We start from the raw sequence: 25096 nt of genomic DNA, 5'->3' as shown, positions 1-25096 counted from the left end.
TGTGCTAATAAACTGATTCCCAGAGAGTCTGTACAGCTTATATGTTATTGTGGTAATAAACTGATTCCCAGAGAGTCTGTTCATCTTATATGTTATTGTGCTAATAAACTGATTCTCAGAGAGTCTGTACATCTTATAAGTTATTGTGCTAATAAACTGATTCCAAGAGAGTCTGTACATCTTATATGTTATTGTGGTAATAAACTGATTCCCAGAGAGTCTGTTCATCTTATATGTTATTGTGGTAATAAACTGATTCCCAGAGAGTCTGTACATCTTATATGTTATTGTGGTAATAAACTGATTCCCAGATAGTCTGTACATATTATATGTTATTGTGGTAATAAACTGATTCCCAAAGAGTCTGTACATATTATATGTTATTGTGGTAATAAACTGATTCACAGAGAGTCTGTACATCTTATATGTTATTGTGGTAATAAACTGATTCTCAGAGAGTCTGTACATCTTATATGTTATTGTGGTAATAAACTGATTCCCAGAGAGTCTGTACATGTTATATGTTATTGTGGTAATAAACTGATTCCCAGAGAGTCTGTACATGTTATATGTTATTGTGGTAATAAACTGATTCTCAGAGAGTCTGTACATCTTATATGTTATTGTGGTAATAAACTGATTCCCAGAGAGTCTGTACATGTTATATGTTATTGTGGTAATAAACTGATTCCCAGAGAGTCTGTACATGTTATATGTTATTGTGGTAATAAACTGATTCCCAGAGAGTCTGTACATGTTATATGTTATTGTGGTAATAAACTGATTCTCAGAGAGTCTGTACATCTTATATGTTGTTGTGCTAATAAACTGATTCCCAGAGAGTCTGTACAGCTTATATGTTATTGTGGTAATAAACTGATTCCCAGAGAGTCTGTACATGTTATATGTTATTGTGGTTATAAACTGATTCCCAGAGAGTTTTTTTTTTATCAAGGTTACATTTCTAGATATATAATTATACAACGATTTGACACTCACAGAGCACAGGAAGAACACCATACAGCTGAGGGAGAATCCACTGGCATATCCCAAATACCCTGCAGATAAAAAAAAGATTATCAGTCACTGGATTTGATGTATTTTATAGGTAAAAGCTATCAATGCATTCTTAACAGTTGGTTCTCATGCAGTCCTGTGTTTGCAAAGCATTCTGGTCCACAAAACAGTACACTTGTGTATCAGTTCTAATCCTGTTTTCTAAGCGTATACCAATCACACTCACCCAGCTGTTTCATAAGTGCCAATGGGAGGATGATGGAGACAGACACCATAATCACCAGGTAGTTCCCATCCAGGTACCAGTCCCTAGAGGGGGTACAGTTTAGTTAGTGTAGAGCATGAGAAGGCAATCTGATAATCAAAATGTGAAGAAGGAGCGGGCACAGTATGGATCACTCCGGTGGAGCAAAGACAGAGGGGGTTAGCAAGCACAGGGCAAGGAAGGGAGCTTTTATTTTATCAGGGCATGGGGACGAGTGCACAGTGATGGCATACACATAAGGAACACCTTTATGGGGTATATGTAAAGGACACAAAACATCAGAGGGCATAGGAAAAAAACAGTGACAGGGCAAGGCACAATGTCAGAGGGTATTCGAAAAAAGAAAAATAAGAAATGAGACTGGGCATAGCACAGCGCCAGAGGGCATTGGAAAAACAAACTGTGACAGTGCATGGCACAGCGCAAGAGGGCATAGGAAAAAAAACAGGGACAGCGCATGACACAGCGCAAGAGGGTATAGGAAAAAAAACAGTGACAGCGCATGGCACAGCAGCAGAGGGAAAAAAAACAGTGACAGCGCATGGCACAGCGCAAGAGGGCATAGGAAAAAAAACAGGGACAGCGCATGGCACAGCGCAAGAGGGTATAAAAAAAAACAGTGACAGCGCATGGCACAGCAGCAGAGGAAAAAAAACAGTGACAGCACATGGCACAGCGCAAGAGGGCATAGGAAAAAAACAGTGACAGCGCATGGCACAGAAGCAGAGGGGAAAAAACAGTGACAGCGCATGGCACAGGAAAAAGAGAAATGAGACTGGGCATAGCACAGCGCCAGAGGGCATTGGAAAAACAAACTGTGACAGCGCATGGCACAGCGCAAGTGAGCATAGGAAAAAAAAACAGGGACAGCGCATGGCACAGCGCAAGAGGGCATAGGAAAGAAAACAGGGACAGCGCATGGCACAGCGCAAGTGGGCATAGGAAAAAAAACAGGGACAGCGCATGGCACAGCGCAAGAGGGCATAGGAAAAAAACAGGGACAGCGCATGGCACAGCGCAAGAGGGCATAGGAAAAAAACAGTGACAGCGCATGGCACAGGAAAAAAAACAGTGACAGTGCATGGCACAGCGCAAGAGGGCATAGGAAAAAAAACTGTGACAGCGCATGGCACAGCGCAAGAGGGCATAGGAAAAAAAACAAGGACAGCGCATGGCACAGCGCAAGAGGGCATAGGAAAAAAACAGGGACAGCGCATGGCACAGCGCAAGAGGGCATAGGAAAAAAACAGTGACAGCGCATGGCACAGGAAAAAAAACAGTGACAGTGCATGGCACAGCGCAAGAGGGCATAGGAAAAAAAACTGTGACAGCGCATGGCACAGCGCAAGAGGGCATAGGAAAAAAAACAAGGACAGCGCATGGCACAGCGCCAGAGGGCATAGGAAACAAAACTGTGACAGCGCATGGCACAGCGCAAGTGGGCATAGGAATAAAAACAGGGACAGCGCATGGCACAGCGCAAGAGGGCATAGGAAAAAAAACTGTGACAGCGCATAGCACAGCACCAGAGGGAAAAAAAAAAAACAGTGACAGCGCATAGCACAGCACCAGAGGGCATAGGAAAATAGAAAAGGATAAACAGTGACAGGCCATGGCACAACATCAGGGGGCATAGGAAACAAGAACAACTCATAATGAAAAGGCATGGGTCAGGACACAGGAAGAGGGCAATCTATGACAGGGCATAGGGTGAGGGCAGGGATATCCTTAGCATATGCGGAACAAAATTGCAGCCCAGAGCTATTTTTCTCCTCCCCCTGTTTGGCCCACCCCTGTAGCAACATTCAGTGTTACCTATATAAAGAATAACAGTATATATTACACCTCAAGAACTGATATCATAAACACTTCTTTATAAACTAAATATCGGATATACATTGCACCTTCTTATACCCTCACTCCTGAAAGCGTGGGGGCCCCTGGCAAGCTGCCCCACTCCCCCTGCCCAAAGTGCAGGTCTGGGTGAGAGTGCAACTGAGGCTGTAGGTATGGGGTAAATTGAAGAGAGGGGTGCAATAAGACAGGGTATAGCGAGAGGGAACACAATAACTGAATATAAACAAAACACATACTGACACGGTAAGGAGAGAATTCACACTATGACAATATATGGAAAGAATTCACACAGCGACACATATGGAAAAATGAAAAAGCAAATTCCCAAGTGTCAAGGAGATGGCTAAGCAGGTACATTTGATAAGACTTTAGGGCACACTTGGTTTATTATGCTCCCCTCCCCTATAGTGCTTGCCAGCCTTGCTGTGTTTTTCCACTGATCTCTGTGTCATACGGTTTTATTTTTAGGTGCAATGAGTTAGTGCAGAGCAGACGGCCCAGCTATCTCTCAATAAGGGCAGTGGGTTAGAGCTGCAGAGCTGTGCATACCAACAGTAACGACTAAACTCCCAGCACTAAGCACAGCAGCAGCAAACACTCTCTCTGGTCTTACTTTGACATAAATATTAATACTTGTGATGTATTATTAGGTGCATCAAAAGGTTTCATTCAAACTTTTTTACCTATAGAAACTGATCATAAACTTCATATAAGATTTTATATATTTTTTTTCAAATGACAGAAAATCATTTGAGATTAAAGAAGAAAGAGGAACACATAGGTAAAGTCTTGCTCAGAAATTGCAAGCATTGCAGTTCCTGAGTTGAACACAGGTGATTGGCTGCCAACTTGATCACCGGCTGTTTCCTGGTAGCTCTTGAGTGGGTATTTATTTATGTGTTTAACTCCTTTGTATGGTTTAGCCACATAGAGTTCCAAGATGGGAAAAACTATTTGATTCTAATAGTGGGAAAAAGAGGGGTTTATAGGTGGAAACAAGCTACAGAAGAGGGGGTAACTAGTAGTGAAAGGAGCAAAAAGGGTAAGAGGGGGAGGTGAATTGAAAGGGTAGGAAGGGGAGAAGAGAGGAAGGGGATTAAACAGTGAGGGGGAGGTGAAACACTGACACATAATGGAGACCTAAAACAAAGAATGACAATGGAAAGCTAACATGAAAGACCAATATATAAACAGAATAGAAAGGGTTAAAGGAAGGGGAGGGAGACACAGAGAACTGAGAGTGGGGGTTTGGAGAGAGTTGGTGAGAGCCAGAGGGAGTGTAGCAGGTCACGTCACTACCAATAAGGCAGCCTTTGAGAGCAGGCGGACGTGCTGGGGGATGTTTATTTTTGGGGAGGGGGAGAAGAGGGAGACAGGCCGTGTTTATAGCTGCCTACCTCTGTGGCTCTCTAGGCGTCATTTAAATGCAGGGTGGTCTAGGGCTCGGCCAATCATATCCAGAGCCAAAGGAAGGGGTTAATTCTGGCCAGGCCAGCTGAGGAGGGGGCAGGTAATCAGAATATCACCCCTGAGAGTTCACACATGCCCAGTGTTTAGCAAGTACAGTGAGACAGCAGCCAGCAGTCTGTATCTGTGCACAGCTGAGTGTGTGTTTGCAGAGCCATATATGTGTGTGTGTGTGCAAAGCCATGTGTATGTGTGTGTGTGTGTGCAAAGCCATGTGTATGTGTGTATGTGTGTGTGTGCAAAGCCATGTGTATGTGTGTGTGTGCAAAGCCATGTGTATGTGTGTGTGTGCAAAGCCATGTGTATGTGTGTGTGTGTGTTTGCAGAGCCATATGTGTGTGTGTGTGTGCAAAGCCATGTGTATGTGTGTGTGTGCAAAGCCATGTGTATGTGTGTGTGTGTGTGTGCAAAGCCATGTGTATGTGTGTGTGTGCAAAGCCATGTGTATGTGTGTGTGTGTGTGTGCAAAGCCATGTGTATGTGTGTGTGTGTGTGTGTGCAAAGCCATGTGTATGTGTGTGTGTGCAAAGCCATGTGTATGTGTGTGTGTGTGTGTGTGTGTGCAAAGCCATGTGTATGTGTGTGTGTGTGTGTGTGTGTGCAAAGCCATGTGTATGTGTGTGTGTGTGTGCAAAGCCATGTGTATGTGTGTGTGTGCAAAGCCATGTGTATGTGTGTGTGTGTGCAAAGCCATGTGTATGTGTGTGTGTGTGTGCAAAGCCATGTGTATGTGTGTGTGTGTGTGTGTGTGTGCAAAGCCATGTGTATGTGTGTGTGTGTGCAAAGCCATGTGTATGTGTGTGTGTGCAAAGCCATGTGTATGTGTGTGTGTGTGTGTGCAAAGCCATGTGTATGTGTGTGCAAAGCCATGTGTATGTGTGTGTGTGTGCAAAGCCATGTGTATGTGTGTGTGTGTGCAAAGCCATGTGTATGTGTGTGTGTGTGCAAAGCCATGTGTATGTGTGTATGTGTGTGTGTGCGCAGAGCCATATATGTGTGTGTGTGTGCAAAGCCATGTGTATGTGTGTGTGTGCAGAGCCATATATGTGTGTGTGTGCAGAGCCATATATGTGTGTGTGTGCAAAGCCATGTGTATGTGTGTGTGTGTGCAAAGCCATGTGTATGTGTGTGTGTGCGCAGAGCCATATATGTGTGTGTGTGTGCAAAGCCATGTGTATGTGTGTGTGTGCAAAGCCATGTGTATGTGTGTGTGTGCAAAGCCATGTGTATGTGTGTGTGTGCAAAGCCATGTGTATGTGTGTGTGTGCAGAGCCATATATGTGTGTGTGTGTGCAAAGCCATGTGTATGTGTGTGTGTGCGCAGAGCCATATATGTGTGTGTGTGTGCAAAGCCATGTGTATGTGTGTGTGTGCAAAGCCATGTGTATGTGTGTGTGTGCAAAGCCATGTGTATGTGTGTGTGTGCAAAGCCATGTGTATGTGTGTGTGTGCGCAGAGCCATATATGTGTGTGTGTGTGTGTGCAAAGCCATGTGTATGTGTGTGTGTGTGCAAAGCCATGTGTATGTGTGTGTGTGCAAAGCCATGTGTATGTGTGTGTGTGCGCAGAGCCATATATGTGTGTGTGTGTGTGTGCAAAGCCATGTGTATGTGTGTGTGTGTGTGCAAAGTCATGTGTATGTGTGTGTGTGCAAAGCCATGTGTATGTGTGTGTGTGCGCAGAGCCATATATGTGTGTGTGTGTGTGCAAAGCCATGTGTATGTGTGTGTGTGTGCAAAGCCATGTGTATGTGTGTGTGTGTGCAAAGCCATGTGTATGTGTGTGTGTGCAAAGCCATGTGTATGTGTGTGTGTGTGCGCAGAGCCATATATGTGTGTGTGTGTGTGTGTGCAAAGCCATGTGTATGTGTGTGTGTGTGCAAAGCCATGTGTATGTGTGTGTGTGTGCAAAGCCATGTGTATGTGTGTGTGTGCAAAGCCATGTGTATGTGTGTGTGTGCGCAGAGCCATATATGTGTGTGTGTGTGTGTGTGCAAAGCCATGTGTATGTGTGTGTGTGTGCAAAGCCATGTGTATGTGTGTGTGTGCAAAGCCATGTGTATGTGTGTGTGTGTGCAAAGCCATGTGTATGTGTGTGTGTGCAAAGCCATGTGTATGTGTGTGTGTGTGCAAAGCCATGTGTATGTGTGTGTGTGTGCAAAGCCATGTGTATGTGTGTGTGTGTGCAAAGCCATGTGTATGTGTGTGTGTGCAAAGCCATGTGTATGTGTGTGTGTGTGTGTGCAAAGCCATGTGTATGTGTGTGTGTGCAAAGCCATGTGTATGTGTGTGTGTAAAGCCATGTGTATGTGTGTGTGTGTGTGCAAAGCCATGTGTATGTGTGTGTGTGTGCAAAGCCATGTGTATGTGTGTGTGTGCAAAGCCATGTGTATGTGTGTGTGTGTGCAAAGCCATGTGTATGTGTGTGTGTGTGCAAAGCCATGTGTATGTGTGTGTGTGTGCAAAGCCATGTGTATGTGTGTGTGTGTGTGCAAAGCCATGTGTATGTGTGTGTGTGCAAAGCCATGTGTATGTGTGTGTGTGCGCAGAGCCATATATGTGTGTGTGTGTGCAAAGCCATGTGTATGTGTGTGAGTGCGCAGAGCCATATATGTGTGTGTGTGCAAAGCCATGTGTATGTGTGTGTGTGCGCAGAGCCATATGTGTGTGTGTGTGCAAAGCCATGTGTATGTATGTGTCTGTGTGTGTGTAAAGCACTGTGTGTCTAGAGCCGTGTGTGCAAAGCCATGTGTGTGTGTGCAAAGCCATGAGTGTGTGTGTAAAGCAGTGTGTGTGCAGAGGCATGTGTGTGTGTGTGTAAAACAGTGTGTGTGCAGAGGCATGTGTGTGTGTAAAACAGTGTGTGTGTAGAGGTATGTGTGTGTGTAAAACAGTGTGTGTGCAGAGGCATGTGTGTGTGTGTAAAACAGTGTGTGTGTAGAGGTATGTGTGTGTGTGTAAAACAGTGTGTGTGCAGAGGCATGTGTGTGTGTAAAACAGTGTGTGTGCAGAGGCATGTGTGTGTGTAAAACAGTGTGTGTGCAGAGGCATGTGTGTGTGTGTAAAACAGTGTGTGTGCAGAGGCATGTGTGTGTGTGTAAAACAGTGTGTGTGTAGAGGTATGTGTGTGTGTGTAAAACAGTGTGTGTGTAGAGGTATGTGTGTGTGTAGAGGTATGTGTGTGTGTGTGTGTGTGTGTGTGTGTGTAAAGCAGTGTGTGTGCAGAGGCATGTGTGTGTGTGTGTGTAAAACAGTGTTTGTGCAGAGGTATGTGTGTGTGTGTGTGTGTGTGTGTGTAAAACAGTGTGTGTGCAGAGGCATGTGTGTGTGTGTAAAACAGTGTGTGTGCAGAGGTATGTGTGTGTGTAAAACAGTGTGTGTGTAGAGGTATGTGTGTGTGTAAAACAGTGTGTGTGCAGAGGTATGTGTGTGTGTGCGCAGAGCCATATATGTGTGTGTGTGCAAAGCCATGTGTATGTGTGTGTGTGCGCAGAGCCATATGTGTGTGTGTGTGCAAAGCCATGTGTATGTGTGTGCAGAGCCGTGTGTGTGTGTGTGCAAAGCCGTGTGTGTGAGTGCGCAGAGCCATATATGTGTGTGTGTGCAAAGCCATGTGTATGTGTGTGTGTGCGCAGAGCCATATGTGTGTGTGTGTGTGCAAAGCCATGTGTATGTGTGTGAGTGCGCAGAGCCATATATGTGTGTGTGTGCAAAGCCATGTGTATGTGTGTGTGTGCGCAGAGCCATATATGTGTGTGTGTGCAAAGCCATGTGTATGTGTGTGTGTGCGCAGAGCCATATATGTGTGTGTGTGCAAAGCCATGTGTATGTGTGTGTGTGCGCAGAGCCATATGTGTGTGTGTGTGCAAAGCCATGTGTATGTGTGTGCAGAGCCGTGTGTGTGTGTGCAAAGCCGTGTGTGTGTGTGTGTGCAAAGCCATGTGTATGTATGTGTCTGTGTGTGTGTAAAGCACTGTGTGTCTAGAGCCGTGTGTGCAAAGCCATGTGTGTGTGTGCAAAGCCATGAGTGTGTGTGTAAAGCAGTGTGTGTGCAGAGGCATGTGTGTGTGTGTGTAAAACAGTGTGTGTGCAGAGACATGTGTGTGTGTGTGTAAAACAGTGTGTGTGCAGAGGCATGTGTGTGTGTGTGTAAAGCAGTGTGTGTGCAGAGGCATGTGTGTGTGTGTAAAACAGTGTGTGTGCAGAGGCATGTGTGTGTGTGTGTAAAGCAGTGTGTGTGCAGAGGCATGTGTGTGTGTAAAACAGTGTGTGTGCAGAGGCATGTGTGTGTGTGTAAAGCAGTGTGTGTGCAGAGGCATGTGTGTGTGTGTAAAACAGTGTGTGTGCAGAGGCATGTGTGTGTGTGTAAAACAGTGTGTATGCAGAGGCATGTGTGTGTGTGTGTAAAACAGTGTGTGTGCAGAGGCATGTGTGTGTGTGTAAAACAGTGTGTGTGCAGAGGCATGTGTGTGTGTGTAAAACAGTGTGTGTGCAGAGGCATGTGTGTGTGTAAAACAGTGTGTGTGCAGAGGCATGTGTGTGTGTGTGTGTGTGTGTGTGTGTGTGTGTGTGTGTGTGTGTGTGTGTAAAACAGTGTGTGTGCAGAGGCATGTGTGTGTGTGTGTAAAACAGTGTGTGTGTAGAGGTATGTGTGTGTGTAAAACAGTGTGTGTGCAGAGGCATGTGTGTGTGTGTAAAACAGTGTGTGTGTAGAGGTATGTGTGTGTGTAAAACAGTGTGTGTGCAGAGGCATGTGTGTGTGTGTAAAACAGTGTGTGTGTAGAGGTATGTGTGTGTGTGTAAAGCAGTGTGTGTGCAGAGGCATGTGTGTGTGTAAAACAGTGTGTGTGCAGAGGCATGTGTGTGTGTAAAACAATGTGTGTGCAGAGGCATGTGTGTGTGTGTGTGTGTGTGTAAAACAGTGTGTGTGCAGAGGCATGTGTGTGTGTGTGTAAAACAGTGTGTGTGCAGAGGTATGTGTGTGTTTGTTTAAAACAGTGTGTGTGCAGAGGCATGTGTGTGTGTGTGTAAAACAGTGTGTGTGCAGAGGCATGTGTGTGTAAAACAGTGTGTGTGCAGAGGCATGTGTGTGTTTGTAAAGCAGTGTGTGTGCAGAGGCATGTGTGTGTGTGTGTGTGTGTGTGTAAAGCAGTGTGTGTGCAGAGGCATGTGTGTGTGTAAAGCAGTGTGTGTGCAGAGGCATGTGTGTATGTAAAACAGTGTGTGTGCAGAGGCGTGTGTGTGTAAAACAGTGTGTGTGTGCAGAGGCATGTGTGTGCAGAGGCATGTGTGTGTGTAAAACAGTGTGTGCGCAGAGGCATGTGTGTGTGTGTGCAGAGGCATGTGTGTGTGTAAAGCAGTGTGTGTGCAGAGGCATGTGAGTGTGTAAAACAGTTTGTGTGCAGAGGCATGTGTGTGTGTGTGCAGAGGTATGTGTGTGTGTGTGTGTGTGTAAAACAGTGTGTGTGTGTGCAGAGGCATGTGTGTGTGTGTAAAACAGTGTGTGTGCAGAGGCATGTGTGTGTGCAGAGGCATGTGTGTGTGTAAAGCAGTGTGTGTGCAGAGGCATGTGTGTGTGTAAGTGTAAAGCAGTGTGTGTTCACAGGCATGTGTGTGTGTGTAAAACAGTGTGTGTGTGCAAAGCCATGTGTGTGTGTGCAGAGGCATCTGTGTGTGTGTAAAACAGTGTGTGTGCAGAGACATGTGTGTGTGTGTGTGTGTGTGTGTGTGTAAAACAGTGTGTGTGCAGAGGCATGTGTGTGTGTGCAGAGGCATGTGTGTGTGTGTAAAACAGTGTGTGTGCAGAGGCATGTGTGTGTGTGTAAAACAGTGTGTGTGCAGAGGCATGTGTGTGTGTGTGTAAAACAGTGTGTGTGCAGAGGCATGTGTGTGTGTGTGTAAAACAGTGTGTGTGCAGAGGCATGTGTGTGTGTGTGCAGAGGCATGTGTGTGTGTGCAGAGGCATGTGTGTGTGTGTAAAACAGTGTGTGTGTGTAAAACAGTGTGTGTGCAAAGGCATGTGTGTGTGTAAAACAGTGTGTGTGCAGAGGCATGTGTGTGTCTAAAACAGTGTGTGTGCAGAGGCATGTGTGTGTGTGTGTGTGTGTGTGTGTAAAACAGTGTGTGTGCAGAGGCATGTGTGTGTGTAAAACAGTGTGTGTGCAGAGGCATGTGTGTGTGTGTAAAACAGTGTGTGTGCAGAGGCATGTGTGTGTGTGTGCAGAGGCATGTTGTGTGTGTGCAGAGGCATGTGTGTTTAAAACAGTGTGTGTGTGCAGAGGCATGTGTGTGTGTGCAGATACACGTGTGTGTGTAAAACAGTGTGTGTGTGCAGAGGCATGTGTATGTGTGTAAAACAGTGTGTGTGCAGAGGCATGTGTATCTAAAACAGTGTGTGTGCAGAGGCATGTGTATCTAAAACAGTGTGTGTGCAGAGGCATGTGTGTGCAGAGGCATGTGTGTGTGTGTAAAACAGTGTGTGTGCAGAGGCATGTGTGTGTGTGTGGCAGAGGCATGTGTGTGTGTGCAGAGGCGTGTGTGTGTGTGTGTGTGCAGAGGCATGTGTGTGTGTAAAACAGTGTGTGTGTAAAACAGTGTGTGTGCAGAGGCATGTGTGTGTGTGTAAAACAGTGTGTGTGCAGAGGCATGTGTGTGTGTAAAACAGTGTGTGTGCAGAGGCATGTGTGTGTGTGTAAAACAGTGTGTGTGCAGAGGCATGTGTGTGTGTAAAACAGCTTGTGTGCAGAGGCATGTGTGTGTGTGTGTGTGTGTGTGTGTGTGTAAAACAGTGTGTGTGCAGAGGTATGTGTGTGTGTGTGTGTGTGTGTGTGTGTGTGTGTGTGTGTGTAAAACAGTGTGTGTGCAGAGGCATGTGTGTGTGTGTGTGTGTGTAAAACAGTGTGTGTGCAGAGGCATGTGTGTGTGTGTGTGTAAAACAGTGTGTGTGCAGAGGTATGTGTGTGTGTGTGTAAAACAGTGTGTGTGCAGAGGTATGTGTGTGTGTGTAAAACAGTGTGTGTGCAGAGGCATGTGTGTGTAAAACAGTGTGTGTGCAGAGGCATGTGTGTGTGTGTAAAGCAGTGTGTGTGCAGAGGCATGTGTGTGTGTGTGTGTAAAACAGTGTGTGTGCAGAGGCATGTGTGTGTGTGTGTGTAAAACAGTGTATGTGCAGAGGTATGTGTGTGTGTGTGTGTGTGTGTGTAAAACAGTGTGTGTGCAGAGGCATGTGTGTGTGTGTAAAACAGTGTGTGTGCAGAGGCATGTGTGTGTGTGTAAAGCAGTGTGTGTGCAGAGGCATGTGTGTGTGTGTGTGTAAAACAGTGTGTGTGCAGAGGCATGTGTGTGTGTGTGTAAAACAGTGTATGTGCAGAGGTATGTGTGTGTGTGTGTGTGTGTGTGTGTAAAACAGTGTGTGTGCAGAGGTATGTGTGTGTGTAAAACAGTGTTTGTGCAGAGGTATGTGTGTGTGTGTGTGTGTAAAACAGTGTGTGTGCAGAGGCATGTGTGTGTGTGTAAAACAGTGTGTGTGCAGAGGCATGTGTGTGTGTGTAAAGCAGTGTGTGTGCCGAGGCATGTGTGTGTGTGTAAAACAGTGCGTGCAGATCAGTGTGTAGAACAAATTATAGACAGTACGTACACTGTGGGTATATTCTGTGGGTATTTAGAGCACAGTGCAGCACAGAAAATAAATACATTATAAGAGAGGGATCACTAACAAAATGTGTTATTGATGCTCTAAGGTTACTTACGATGTTTTTTCTGAAAGATTAAGGAACGTCTGGATGACTAGAGGAAGCTCTGACTTTACAATGTACAAATAACTGGACATGGCTGTGGGATGCAAACAAACAATTAGATGGCTGCAATATTTTTTTCCCCTTAAAGAAACACTAAAATAGTTTGCATTGCATTTATTACTAATTAAAGGGGTATGAAAGTGCCAGGTATACTTTTGTGCTATTCGTGCAAAGGTTTAGTTTCTATAAAGCATTTTTTACGATAAAGTAATGGGCACCACAATTATTTATTTCTCTCTCCTACTTAGGACAATTAGGGACAGATATAAATCAGGTAATACAAAAGAGTGTGCAAATGAGGCTGAGTGGAAACCCTATTAGATGGTTACTTTAACAATGCCTTGTTTGCACATTCTCTTTAATTGCCCCTTTTATACCTGTCCCTTATTGCCCTCAGCAGTAGAGAGAGACAAATAGAAAACCTTTAAAGGGCCATGATACCCAAATGTTGAAACACTTGAAAGTGATGCAGCATAGCTGTAAAAAGCTGACTAGAAAAAATCACCTGAACATCTCTATGTAAAAAAAGAAAGATATTTTACCTCAAAAGTTCCTCAGTAGCCACCTCCCATTGTAAAGGACGGGAGTGAGCTTTGTGCACTCTCGTGTTATTTCCCTATTCAGTTTATAGGGACAGTCTAGTCAAAATTAAACTTTCATGATTCATATAGGGCATGCAATTTTAAACAACTTTCCAATTTACTTCTATTATCTAATTTGCTCAATTCTTTAGATATCCTTTGTTGAAGAAATAGCAATGCACATGTGTGAGCCAATCACACAAGGCCTCTATGTGCAGCAACCAATCAGCAGCTACTGAGCATATCTAGATATGCTTTTCAGCAAGTGATATCAAGAGAATGAAGCAAATTAGATAATAGAAGTAAATTAGAAAGTTGTTTAAAATGACATGCTCTTTCTAAATCACGAAAGAAAAAAATTGGGTTTCATGTCCCTTTAAGGAAGTTTGCTATGAAATCACATGAGAGTTAAGTGAAATCTCATGAGATCACAGTAAAAGAGTTCATGACCTCAGCACTGCTGATGCTGATTGGCTGCTGTTCATTTCTTCATTATTATTTTTTTACCTGCAGCTGGAAGCAGCCGAGTATAACTTTTTTTTTTTTTAAATAATCTTTTATTGAGGTTTTGCGATACAAAAATAAATTGAAACATACAATGAAGAGTACAAATTGAAAATAACAACAGCCTGTCGTATGGATTAACAGACATAAGAGATATCACAACGTTAACTGAAACCTCAATTTTATATATATAATTGTTTCTATAGATTACTAGTTATCTGGGACCTCATGAGACCCTTTAATATAGGTAAAATAAATGCTAAGGTACCAAAGTCATACCGGGAACCCCATAGGGCTTAATGACACTTTCAGGATAATTTTTCAGCGTGTAAATACCGCTTGATATGTAATGGTCACCAATGAACAATGAATGTACCACATCCAATATATGGCAACCCACGAAGAACTGCTAAAATCTAAGATAGGATGTGTGGGGGGGGGATATTATCTGAGGTATAAATGTTTCTCAGTTATGGCAAGAGCAACCTCAGTGGGACTAAATTATTGTAAGGTTAAAATAGACGGGCCTGCTTGTTAACATCTTTGAGTATAACTTTTTACACAGCACTTACTCTGGTGAGCTGAGGAAATAATGAGGTAAAATATCTTCCTTTATTACATAGAGATGCTCAGGTGATATTTTCCTGTTAGCTTTTTACAGTTATACTGCATCAGTTTCAAGTGATTTAGCATATGAGTATTATGTCCCTTTAAATATGGTAGTGCCTATTCCTTTATAAAAACTAAGTAGGATTTAGAAAATGACAGGAAAAGGGGACAAAATAAAGATGAACGTTTTTAGTTTACTACACATAATGAAATATTTTATATTACAATGCCATACTGTTTAGTAACCCTTTAAGACACTTTTCAGTTTACTGCAAATATCAAATTTACTTTGTTCTTCTGGTATCCTTTGTTGAAAAGCATAATTGCCATCTGTACTGAGCCACTTAATGCCACCAAGTGTTACTACTCCCATCAGCCTCAATGGACTCTGCTTACCTCCTATATTCTGCAGCGTTATAGCAATAGCAGCAGCCAACTTTCCTGGCGTACCAAACGCCTTATACCCCAACAGTTCATAGGCTCTGACGCCTGCAGGAGACAAAGAAATATTATCAGGAGGGTCCTCATGTGACACAGAGAGAAGGGGGACAGTGAGATATGGGGACTGCAGAACACAACCATTAAAGGGACATTAAACCTTAAATTTTTCTTTCATGATTCAGATAAAGAATACAATTTTTTTTTTTTTTTTTAATAATATTTTTTATTGAGGGTAAACATTGACAAGACATGAATTTGCTCATTTATCATACAAAACAAAAATATCAGAAAGGTGAATAACATTTGTTGCCAAACATATTAATCCGATAATTGGACAAAAACAGAATTTATGTTTACCTGATAAATTACTTTCTCCAACGGTGTGTCCGGTCCACGGCGTCATCCTTACTTGTGGGATATTCTCTTCCCCAACAGGAAATGGCAAAGAGCCCAGCAAAGCTGGTCACATGATCCCTCCTAGGCTCCGCCTACCCCAGTCATTCGACCGACGTTAAGGAGGAATATTTGCATAGGAGAAACCATATGATACCGTGGTGACTGTAGTTAAAGAAAATAAATTATCAGACCTGATTAAAAAACCAGGGCGGGCCGTGGACCGGACACACCGTTGGAGAAAGTAATTTATCAGGTAAACATAAATTCTGTTTTCTCCAACATAGGTGTGTCCGGTCCACGGCGTCATCCTTACTTGTGGGAACCAATACCAAAGCTTTAGGACACGGATGAAGGGAGGGAGCAAATCAGGTCACCTAAATGGAAGGCACCACGGCTTGCAAAACCTTTCTCCCAAAAATAGCCTCAGAAGAAGCAAAAGTATCAAACTTGTAAAAATTGGTAAAAGTGTGCAGTGAAGACCAAGTCGCTGCCCTACATATCTGATCAACAGAAGCCTCGTTCTTGAAGGCCCATGTGGAAGCCACAGCCCTAGTGGAATGAGCTGTGATTCTTTCAGGAGGCTGCCGTCCGGCAGTCTCGTAAGCCAATCTGATGATGCTTTTAATCCAAAAAGAGAGAGAGGTAGAAGTTGCTTTTTGACCTCTCCTTTTACCAGAATAAACAACAAACAAGGAAGATGTTTGTCTAAAATCCTTTGTAGCATCTAAATAGAATTTTAGAGCGCGAACAACATCCAAATTGTGCAACAACCGTTCCTTCTTCGAAACTGGTTTCGGACACAAAGAAGGCACGACTATCTCCTGGTTAATGTTTTTGTTAGAAACAACTTTTGGAAGAAAACCAGGTTTAGTACGTAAAACCACCTTATCTGCATGGAACACCAGATAAGGAGGAGAACACTGCAGAGCAGATAATTCTGAAACTCTTCTAGCAGAAGAAATTGCAACCAAAAACAAAACTTTCCAAGATAATAACTTAATATCAACGGAATGTAAGGGTTCAAACGGAACCCCCTGAAGAACTGAAAGAACTAAGTTGAGACTCCAAGGAGGAGTCAAAGGTTTGTAAACAGGCTTGATTCTAACCAGAGCCTGAACAAAGGCTTGAACATCTGGCACAGCTGCCAGTTTTTTGTGAAGTAACACAGACAAGGCAGAAATCTGTCCCTTCAAGGAACTTGCAGATAATCCTTTCTCCAATCCTTCTTGAAGAAAGGATAGAATCTTAGGAATCTTTACCTTGTCCCAAGGGAATCCTTTAGATTCACACCAACAGATATATTTTTTCCATATTTTGTGGTAAATTTTTCTAGTTACAGGCTTTCTGGCCTGAACAAGAGTATCAATAACAGAATCTGAGAACCCTCGTTTTGATAAGATCAAGCGTTCAATCTCCAAGCAGTCAGCTGGAGTGAGACCAGATTCGGATGTTCGAACGGACCTTGAACAAGAAGGTCTCGTCTCAAAGGTAGCTTCCATGGTGGAGCCGATGACATATTCACCAGATCTGCATACCAAGTCCTGCGTGGCCACGCAGGAGCTATCAAGATCACCGACGCCCTCTCCTGATTGATCCTGGCTACCAGCCTGGGGATGAGAGGAAACGGCGGGAATACATAAGCTAGTTTGAAGGTCCAAGGTGCTACTAGTGCATCTACTAGAGTCGCCTTGGGATCCCTGGATCTGGACCCGTAGCAAGGAACCTTGAAGTTCTGCCGAGAGGCCATCAGATCCATGTCTGGAATGCCCCACAGTTGAGTAATTTGGGCAAAGATTTCCGGATGGAGTTCCCACTCCCCCGGATGTAATGTCTGACGACTCAGAAAATCCGCTTCCCAATTTTCCACTCCTGGGATGTGGATTGCAGACAGGTGGCAGGAGTGAGTCTCCGCCCATTGAATGATTTTGGTCACTTCTTCCATCGCCAGGGAACTCCTTGTTCCCCCCTGATGGTTGATGTACGCAACAGTCGTCATGTTGTCTGATTGAAACCGTATGAACTTGGCCTTTGCTAGCTGAGGCCAAGCCTTGAGAGCATTGAATATCGCTCTCAGTTCCAGAATATTTATCGGTAGAAGAGATTCTTCCCGAGACCAAAGACCCTGAGCTTTCAGGGATCCCCAGACCGCGCCCCAGCCCATCAGACTGGCGTCGGTCGTGACAATGACCCACTCTGGTCTGCGGAAGGTCATCCCTTGTGACAGGTTGTCCAGGGACAGCCACCAACGGAGTGAGTCTCTGGTCCTCTGATTTACTTGTATCTTCGGAGACAAGTCTGCATAGTCCCCATTCCACTGACTGAGCATGCACAGTTGTAATGGTCTTAGATGAATGCGCGCAAAAGGAACTATGTCCATTGCCGCTACCATCAAACCTATTACTTCCATGCACTGCGCTATGGAAGGAAGAGGAACGGAATGAAGTGTTTGACAAGAGTTTAGAAGTTTTGTTTTTCTGGCCTCTGTCAGAAAAATCCTCATTTCTAAGGAGTCTATTATTGTTCCCAAGAAGGGAACCCTTGTCGACGGAGATAGAGAACTCTTTTCCACGTTCACTTTCCATCCGTGAGATCTGAGAAAGGCCAGGACTATGTCCGTGTGAGCCTTTGCTTGAGGAAGGGACGACGCTTGAATCAGAATGTCGTCCAAGTAAGGTACTACTGCAATGCCCCTTGGTCTTAGCACCGCTAGAAGGGACCCTAGTACCTTTGTGAAAATCCTTGGAGCAGTGGCTAATCCGAAAGGAAGCGCCACGAACTGGTAATGCTTGTCCAGGAATGCGAACCTTAGGAACCGATGATGTTCCTTGTGGATAGGAATATGTAGATACGCATCCTTTAAATCCACCGTGGTCATGAATTGACCTTCCTGGATGGAAGGAAGAATTGTTCGAATGGTTTCCATTTTGAACGATGGAACCTTGAGAAACTTGTTTAAGATCTTGAGATCTAAGATTGGTCTGAACGTTCCCTCTTTTTTGGGAACTATGAACAGATTGGAGTAGAACCCCATCCCTTGTTCTCCTAATTGAACAGGATGAATCACTCCCATTTTTAACAGGTCTTCTACACAATGTAAGAATGCCTGTCTCTTTATGTGGTCTGAAGACAATTGAGACCTGTGGAACCTCCCCCTTGGGGGAAGCCCCTTGAATTCCAGAAGATAACCTTGGGAGACTATTTCTAGTGCCCAAGGATCCAGAACATCTCTTGCCCAAGCCTGAGCGAAGAGAGAGAGTCTGCCCCCCACCAGATCCGGTCCCGGATCGGGGGCCAACATTTCATGCTGTCTTGGTAGCAGTGGCAGGTTTCTTGGCCTGCTTTCCCTTGTTCCAGCCTTGCATTGGTCTCCAGGCTGGCTTGGCTTGAGAAGTATTACCCTCTTGCTTAGAGGACGTAGCACTTGGGGCTGGTCCGTTTCTACGAAAGGGACGAAAATTAGGTTTATTTTTGGCCTTGAAAGACCTATCCTGAGGAAGGGCGTGGCCCTTACCCCCAGTGATATCAGAGATAATCTCTTTCAAGTCAGGGCCAAACAGCGTTTTCCCCTTGAAAGGAATGTTAAGGAGTTTGTTCTTGGAAGACGCATCCGCTGACCAAGATTTCAACCAAAGCGCTCTACGCGCCACAATAGCAAACCCAGAATTCTTCGCCGCTAACCTAGCCAATTGCAAAGTGGCGTCTAGGGTGAAAGAATTAGCCAATTTGAGAGCACGGATTCTGTCCATAATCTCCTCATAAGGAGGAGAATCACTATCGATCGCCTTTACTAGCTCATCGAACCAGAAACACGCGGCTGTAGTGACAGGGACAATGCATGAAATTGGTTGTAGAAGGTAACCTTGCTGAACAAACATCTTTTTAAGCAAACCTTCTAATTTTTTATCCATAGGATCTTTGAAAGCACAACTATCTTCTATGGGTATAGTGGTGCGTTTGTTTAAAGTAGAAACCGCTCCCTCGACCTTGGGGACAGTCTGCCATAAGTCCTTTCTAGGGTCGACCATAGGAAACAATTTTTTAAATATGGGGGGAGGGACGAAAGGTATACCGGGCCTTTCCCATTCTTTATTTACAATGTCCGCCACCCGCTTGGGTATAGGAAAAGCTTCTGGGAGCCCCGGGACCTCTAGGAACTTGTCCATTTTACATAGTTTCTCTGGGATGATCAAATTCTCACAATCATCCAGAGTGGATAATACCTCCTTAAGCAGAGCGCGGAGATGTTCCAACTTAAATTTAAATGTAATCACATCGGGTTCAGCTTGTTGAGAAATTTTCCCTGAATCTGAAATTTCTCCCTCAGACAAAACCTCCCTGGCCCCCTCAGACTGGTGTAGGGGCATTTCAGAACCATTATCATCAGCGTCCTCATGCTCTTCAGTATCTAAAACAGAGCAGTCGCGCTTACGCTGATAAGTGGGCATTTTGGCTAAAATGTTTTTGATAGAATTATCCATTACAGCCGTTAATTGTTGCATAGTAAGGAGTATTGGCGCGCTAGATGTACTAGGGGCCTCCTGAGTGGGCAAGACTCGTGTAGACGAAGGAGGGAATGATGCAGTACCATGCTTACTCCCCTCACTTGAGGAATCATCTTGGGCATCATTTTCAGTGTCACATAAATCACATTTATTTAAATGAGAAGGAACCTTGGCTTCCCCACATTCAGAACACAGTCTATCTGGTAGTTCAGACATGTTAAACAGGCATAAACTTGATAACAAAGTACAAAAAACGTTTTAAAATAAAACCGTTACTGTCACTTTAAATTTTAAACTGAACACACTTTATTACTGCAATTGCGAAAAAGTATGAAGGAATTGTTCAAAATTCACCAAAATTTCACCACAGTGTCTTAAAGCCTTAAAAGTATTGCACACCAAATTTGGAAGCTTTAACCCTTAAAATAACGGAACCGGAGCCGTTTTTAACTTTAACCCCTTTACAGTCCCTGGTATCTGCTTTGCTGAGACCCAACCAAGCCCAAAGGGGAATACGATACCAAATGACGCCTTCAGAAAGTCTTTTCTATGTATCAGAGCTCCTCACACATGCGACTGCATGTCATGCTGCTCAAAAACAAGTGCGCAATACCGGCGCGAAAATGAGGCTCTGCCTATGATTAGGGAAAGCCCCTAGAGAATAAGGTGTCTAAAACAGTGCCTGCCGATATTATTTAACAAAAATACCCAGATTAAATGATTCCTCAAGGCTAAATATGTGTAATATATGAATCGATTTAGCCCAGAAAATGTCTACAGTCTTAATAAGCCCTTGTGAAGCCCTTATTTACTGTCTGAATAAAAATGGCTTACCGGATCCCATAGGGAAAATGACAGCTTCCAGCATTACATCGTCTTGTTAGAATGTGTCATACCTCAAGCAGCAAAAGACTGCTCACTGTTCCCCCAACTGAAGTTAATTCCTCTCAACAGTCCTGTGTGGAACAGCCATGGATTTTAGTAACGGTTGCTAAAATCATTTTCCTCATACAAACAGAAATCTTCATCTCTTTTCTGTTTCAGAGTAAATAGTACATACCAGCACTATTTTAAAATAACAAACTCTTGATTGAATAATAAAAACTACAGTTAAACACTAAAAAACTCTAAGCCATCTCCGTGGAGATGTTGCCTGTACAACGGCAAAGAGAATGACTGGGGTAGGCGGAGCCTAGGAGGGATCATGTGACCAGCTTTGCTGGGCTCTTTGCCATTTCCTGTTGGGGAAGAGAATATCCCACAAGTAAGGATGACGCCGTGGACCGGACACACCTATGTTGGAGAAAAGAGGCAAGTAAGCAATACTTGAGGAGCAAATCTCTAAACTACCCCCTATTTTTCCCCCAAAAGTAGCAGAGGCCACTCTTGGACCTCACTTGTCACACTAATAAACTGGGGGTTTTAAGTGAAGCAGGCCACTTGTGGACCTGTTTCTCTCATTCGCACCTCCTATAGTTGCTCGGACCTCAAATGGGTCCAGAAGACTCAAGTTGCGAAGGAGGGCAATAAACTAGTAGAACTAAAATAATGATAGGGTCACTCTTGAACCCTTGATATTACATAAACAGAGGGGAAACATGATGATAGTAAATAAAATAGGGATATTGTGTAGATAGTACAGGCCTCTTATGGACCTCTAAAACCACAGGACAGGTAATACGATAAAACTATGATATAGGTTGCTATAGTTATATAGTTATACTGAAATAAATAAAGTCCCTCTTGGGCTCAGTAGTCATCCTCGGGTTCAATAAACTCAATAAGAATAGGTCTGAATTGGGATTATAAAAATAATCAAATTAGTAAAAGAGAACAACTGCAATGTTTTGCTTGATTATCTCAGGTCAACATGAATACTGTAACATAGGTAAAATACAAGATATATACTAACACTATGGTAGCAGAGCAAGGACTTATGTTCATGTTGACCCCATATTGTTTCACCAGACTGCTTATGAGAACTTAGTATGAAAATTCTAACTAATGATACATTAAATAAATACATGAGCTGAAATGTAAACAAAGGTTACAAGGATGAACAATTTGCAGACTCTAGGACTCAAAATATTAATGAAATATAACTACAATAATAAGATCCGCAGAGCCTTTCTTACAGAAATGCAGGTAAAATCTAAAGCAAAGGCCCTAAGGGTAGGACAGAGACTAAGGAACTCTGTCAGAGAATGAATGCGGAGGAGAAATTACTCATCCCTTACCGCATAAAGGGGGGGAAGGGGGGGCGGAGTAGAGAGAACAAGTTGGGGGTGTTATACATAGTGTTATACACATCTATCATGTAAGAAGTTTTGCAGGAAAAATAGCAACTAATTGTACAACTAGGGTCCTTTGAAAAACTAAGCCTATGTGCAGGGGAAATAGGGGGTGGGAAGAGCTGGAAAGAATATAGTCTTCTTTCAAACCTTTATTTATATCTAAGACCAGCATTCTGGGTGCTATATGTTGTAGGTGCAGGGTCTCTATTTCCTCAAGAGTATATGAACTTATATAAGGAGACATGCAAGCATTATTTAATGTGTATCCAACACAACAATATTAGTTATAAAGCTGTAGGTAGGCTAGAATAACATTATACTATGCAGTGTGAGATAACAGTGCACACTGGGGTAGATGGGCCCTTAACATTTATCTGAATATCCCCTTGCCACTCCACTTAGCTCTAGAATCTTACCACCTACTGCACACAGCTCAAATCTTGGTCCTACCACAGGAAGTACCAGTTACACAGCTATAGGTAGGATATCATAACTCTATAATATACAGTGTGGAGTGATAACATTAAGGTTGGCATATTTTTAAACTGTACAGTATGTGAGGCAAGTTACAGGACATACCTCATCGGCATTTACTTATTTTATAGATATCCTAGTCTCAAAAAACTCACCCCAAGCTAGGTAGTAGCGCCTATGAGCAAATAAGTAAGGAGCAAAATATACATTTTATGCTATCTTCTTCCCACCTCTGGCACATAAAGACAAACATCCCACAAGGCTTGAGTAGTTATACAGCGGCAAGACAGATCCCTGTACACACATATCTGAGCACAGCCTGACTTTGCCAACTATCCCTCTAAACTCACAGGGCTATTCCCAATTACCCAGTGCCGGATCAAGCATTGACTATTGCTTAACAGGGAAGAGGAACAGGCCTATGTCAGACCTACAGTGTAGCTTATATTGACTGAAGGGGAAGGACTACTCCCTGTCTAACAAACATCACACCTTTACCTCTCAATACAGTCCAACTTTCTAATAAATGTCAGTATCTAAGTTATAAACAATGAACTGGGGCTTGGGCTGATCCGCTTCAGTAAGTCCCCATTCCCTATGACTCATGAGGTAACAGTCTTCGGAGTTAGAGTAATTCTGGGGTGGGGTGAGGTCAGGCCTAGCAGGCCACAGGCTGTCTCAATGTCTGCAACTTTACCCAACCCCGACTCTTGCGACCACATCAAGATCCGAAAAGCCTCCTGGCACTGCGGGAACCAGATCCGACGAGCACTCCGTCATACGCCACAGCCCCAGGCCGCAGCCGCTGCAGAGAGCCAGAGTAGCAAAAGGATAGCAAGCCACCGACATCCAGCGATCCTCCGCATCACCCTCCACAGGGGAGCCGGCCGGTCTCCCCCCATGGCCAGGCAAACGGCAACCATCTGGGTACGTCTATTATGACAATCGTCATGAGCCTCTGCTTGCTCTAGCGCAGTATCGGCCACCGCTGCCTTCATATCTGTGTCTAGAATAGGAGGGCCCACTTCTACTGGAGTTTCCATATTTTCAGCGCCTCTCAGTCCGGTGTCTCCAGGGCCAGCATACCGCTGCCTCTCACCCAAACCAAAAGCTCCGGTACATGTATTTACATCCCGTGGCCGTAGGCCACATGTCAAATTGCTTGGGACTGTCCCCTTCGCCTTGGTAAGCCTGCAGGGTTGCGTCAGAGGGGTCTCAATCAGTTCCATAAGGCGATCAAATCTGCGGTGTATTTGCCGCTCAGATTCTGCAAATAGAGCTAGTATTGCAGAATAAGAAACCTCCTCCATGCTGTAACATAGGGTGTTAAGAAAATTGCTTGCGGCCTCTTCGTGCCTGGTATCCCAGGGGAGATGCTGAGAATCCTCTCAAGGAGGCCAAGAATACAATTTTAAACAACATTTCAATTTACTTTTATTATCTAATTTGCTTTATTCTTTAAATATCCTTTGTTGAAGAAATAGCAATGCACATGGATGAGCCAATCACACGAGTCATCTATGTGCAGCCACCAATCAGCAGATATGCTTTTCAGCAAAGGATATCAAGAGAATGCAAATTAGACAATAGAAGTAAATTAGAAAGTTGTTTTAAATTGCATACTCTTTCTTAAAGGGACAGTAAACGTTCCTACATAATAGCCCCTAAATTAAAGTTTAATATTTAAAATATAGATAAGTCTAAGTTTGTAGAGCAAAAGCGCAGTGGACGCATTTAATTTAAATTTTATACTTACCCAAAAACGCATCTTCTGGCCGCCTACGAATCTGAAGCATTTTTTTTCCTGTTGCCATCATTGCCCCTGCAGCCAACAGTGGAGCGAACGTCCATTTTCACTCATTTTAACAGCGCACGTTTCCTCTCACCCTGCGCATGCGCACTTAAACTATTCAGCAGCCATATACACAGAATCTCGATGATTCGTGCATTGAGATTCTGTGTTTGAGATAGAGCGGTGAGTCACTCCTATAGACGAATGCACGCTCCAGTTTTAAAAACGGTCGTATAAAAAACAATTGATTGACATCCCTCCCTGCAGCACTTGCCATGAAAAAAAATCTCGGGCTGCCTGAGCGAATAGTGGAGCGCAAATTAGGTAAGTTTTTACCTTTGTTTTAAAACTCTTCCATAGCGCTTATGCTCTGCAATTTAAGATCAAAATGAAATTAAGAAAATGAAGTGCTTATTAGTAGTACATTTAGATGAAAGTTTATGGTCCCTTTAATCATGAAAAAAAAATATGTGGGTTTAATGTTTCTTTAAGCCAATCAGCAGTCATACTTAACTGCCAATAACCAGCTGTGTGCTTTTTTCAGCTCCCAATTGTGACTGCACCTATGTGGTTAAATATTTGCAGATTTAAACATTTCTACAAAATTCACCATTAAAGTCTATGTGGATTTTTGTAGATAAATCATTTGATAATTAAACGGACATGAAATCCAATTTTTTTTCTTTCATGATTGAGACAGAGCATGAGATTTTAAACAACTTTCCAATTTACTTCTGTTTTATAATTTGTTTTGTTCTCTTGGTATCCTTTGTTGAAAAAAGTATATCTAGGTATGTATGTTATAGCTCACCCATGTGCTTTGCTCTTTCTTCAACAAATGATACCAATTGGAAAGTTGTTTAAAATTGTATACTCAATCTAAAATCATGTCCCTTTAATTGTAATCAACTCCATGGTTGGTATTTCACAAATTACGTTTTAAATAAATCTAGAATACAATTTTTGTATCCGAATGTCCATTTAAAGGGACATAATACCCATATGCTAACTAGAAAATATCATCTGAACATCTCTATGTAAAAAAGGGAAGATATTTTACCTCAACATTTCTTTATCTCACAACAGTAAGTCTTCTATGATC

General features: G+C 43.4%; 1 protein-coding gene across 1 annotated transcript in view; it reads right to left on the bottom strand.

The window, feature by feature from the left end:
- The window catches only part of SLC38A3 (solute carrier family 38 member 3), a 142208-nt gene that overhangs the window by 37461 nt on the left and 79651 nt on the right, over window positions 1-25096 (bottom strand). The window contains exons 6-9 of the mRNA XM_053721165.1: window positions 14492-14584; window positions 12354-12435; window positions 1244-1326; window positions 1000-1058 (exon numbers count right to left, since the gene is read on the bottom strand). Coding sequence (XP_053577140.1) covers window positions 1000-1058; window positions 1244-1326; window positions 12354-12435; window positions 14492-14584 — 317 coding nt within the window. The remainder of the gene's footprint in view (window positions 1-999; window positions 1059-1243; window positions 1327-12353; window positions 12436-14491; window positions 14585-25096) is intronic.

The sequence above is a fragment of the Bombina bombina genome, chromosome 7 (genome assembly GCF_027579735.1).
Source record: "Bombina bombina isolate aBomBom1 chromosome 7, aBomBom1.pri, whole genome shotgun sequence".
NCBI classification, from domain to species: domain Eukaryota; kingdom Metazoa; phylum Chordata; class Amphibia; order Anura; family Bombinatoridae; genus Bombina; species Bombina bombina.
This window is presented reverse-complemented; position numbering and strand designations above follow the sequence as displayed.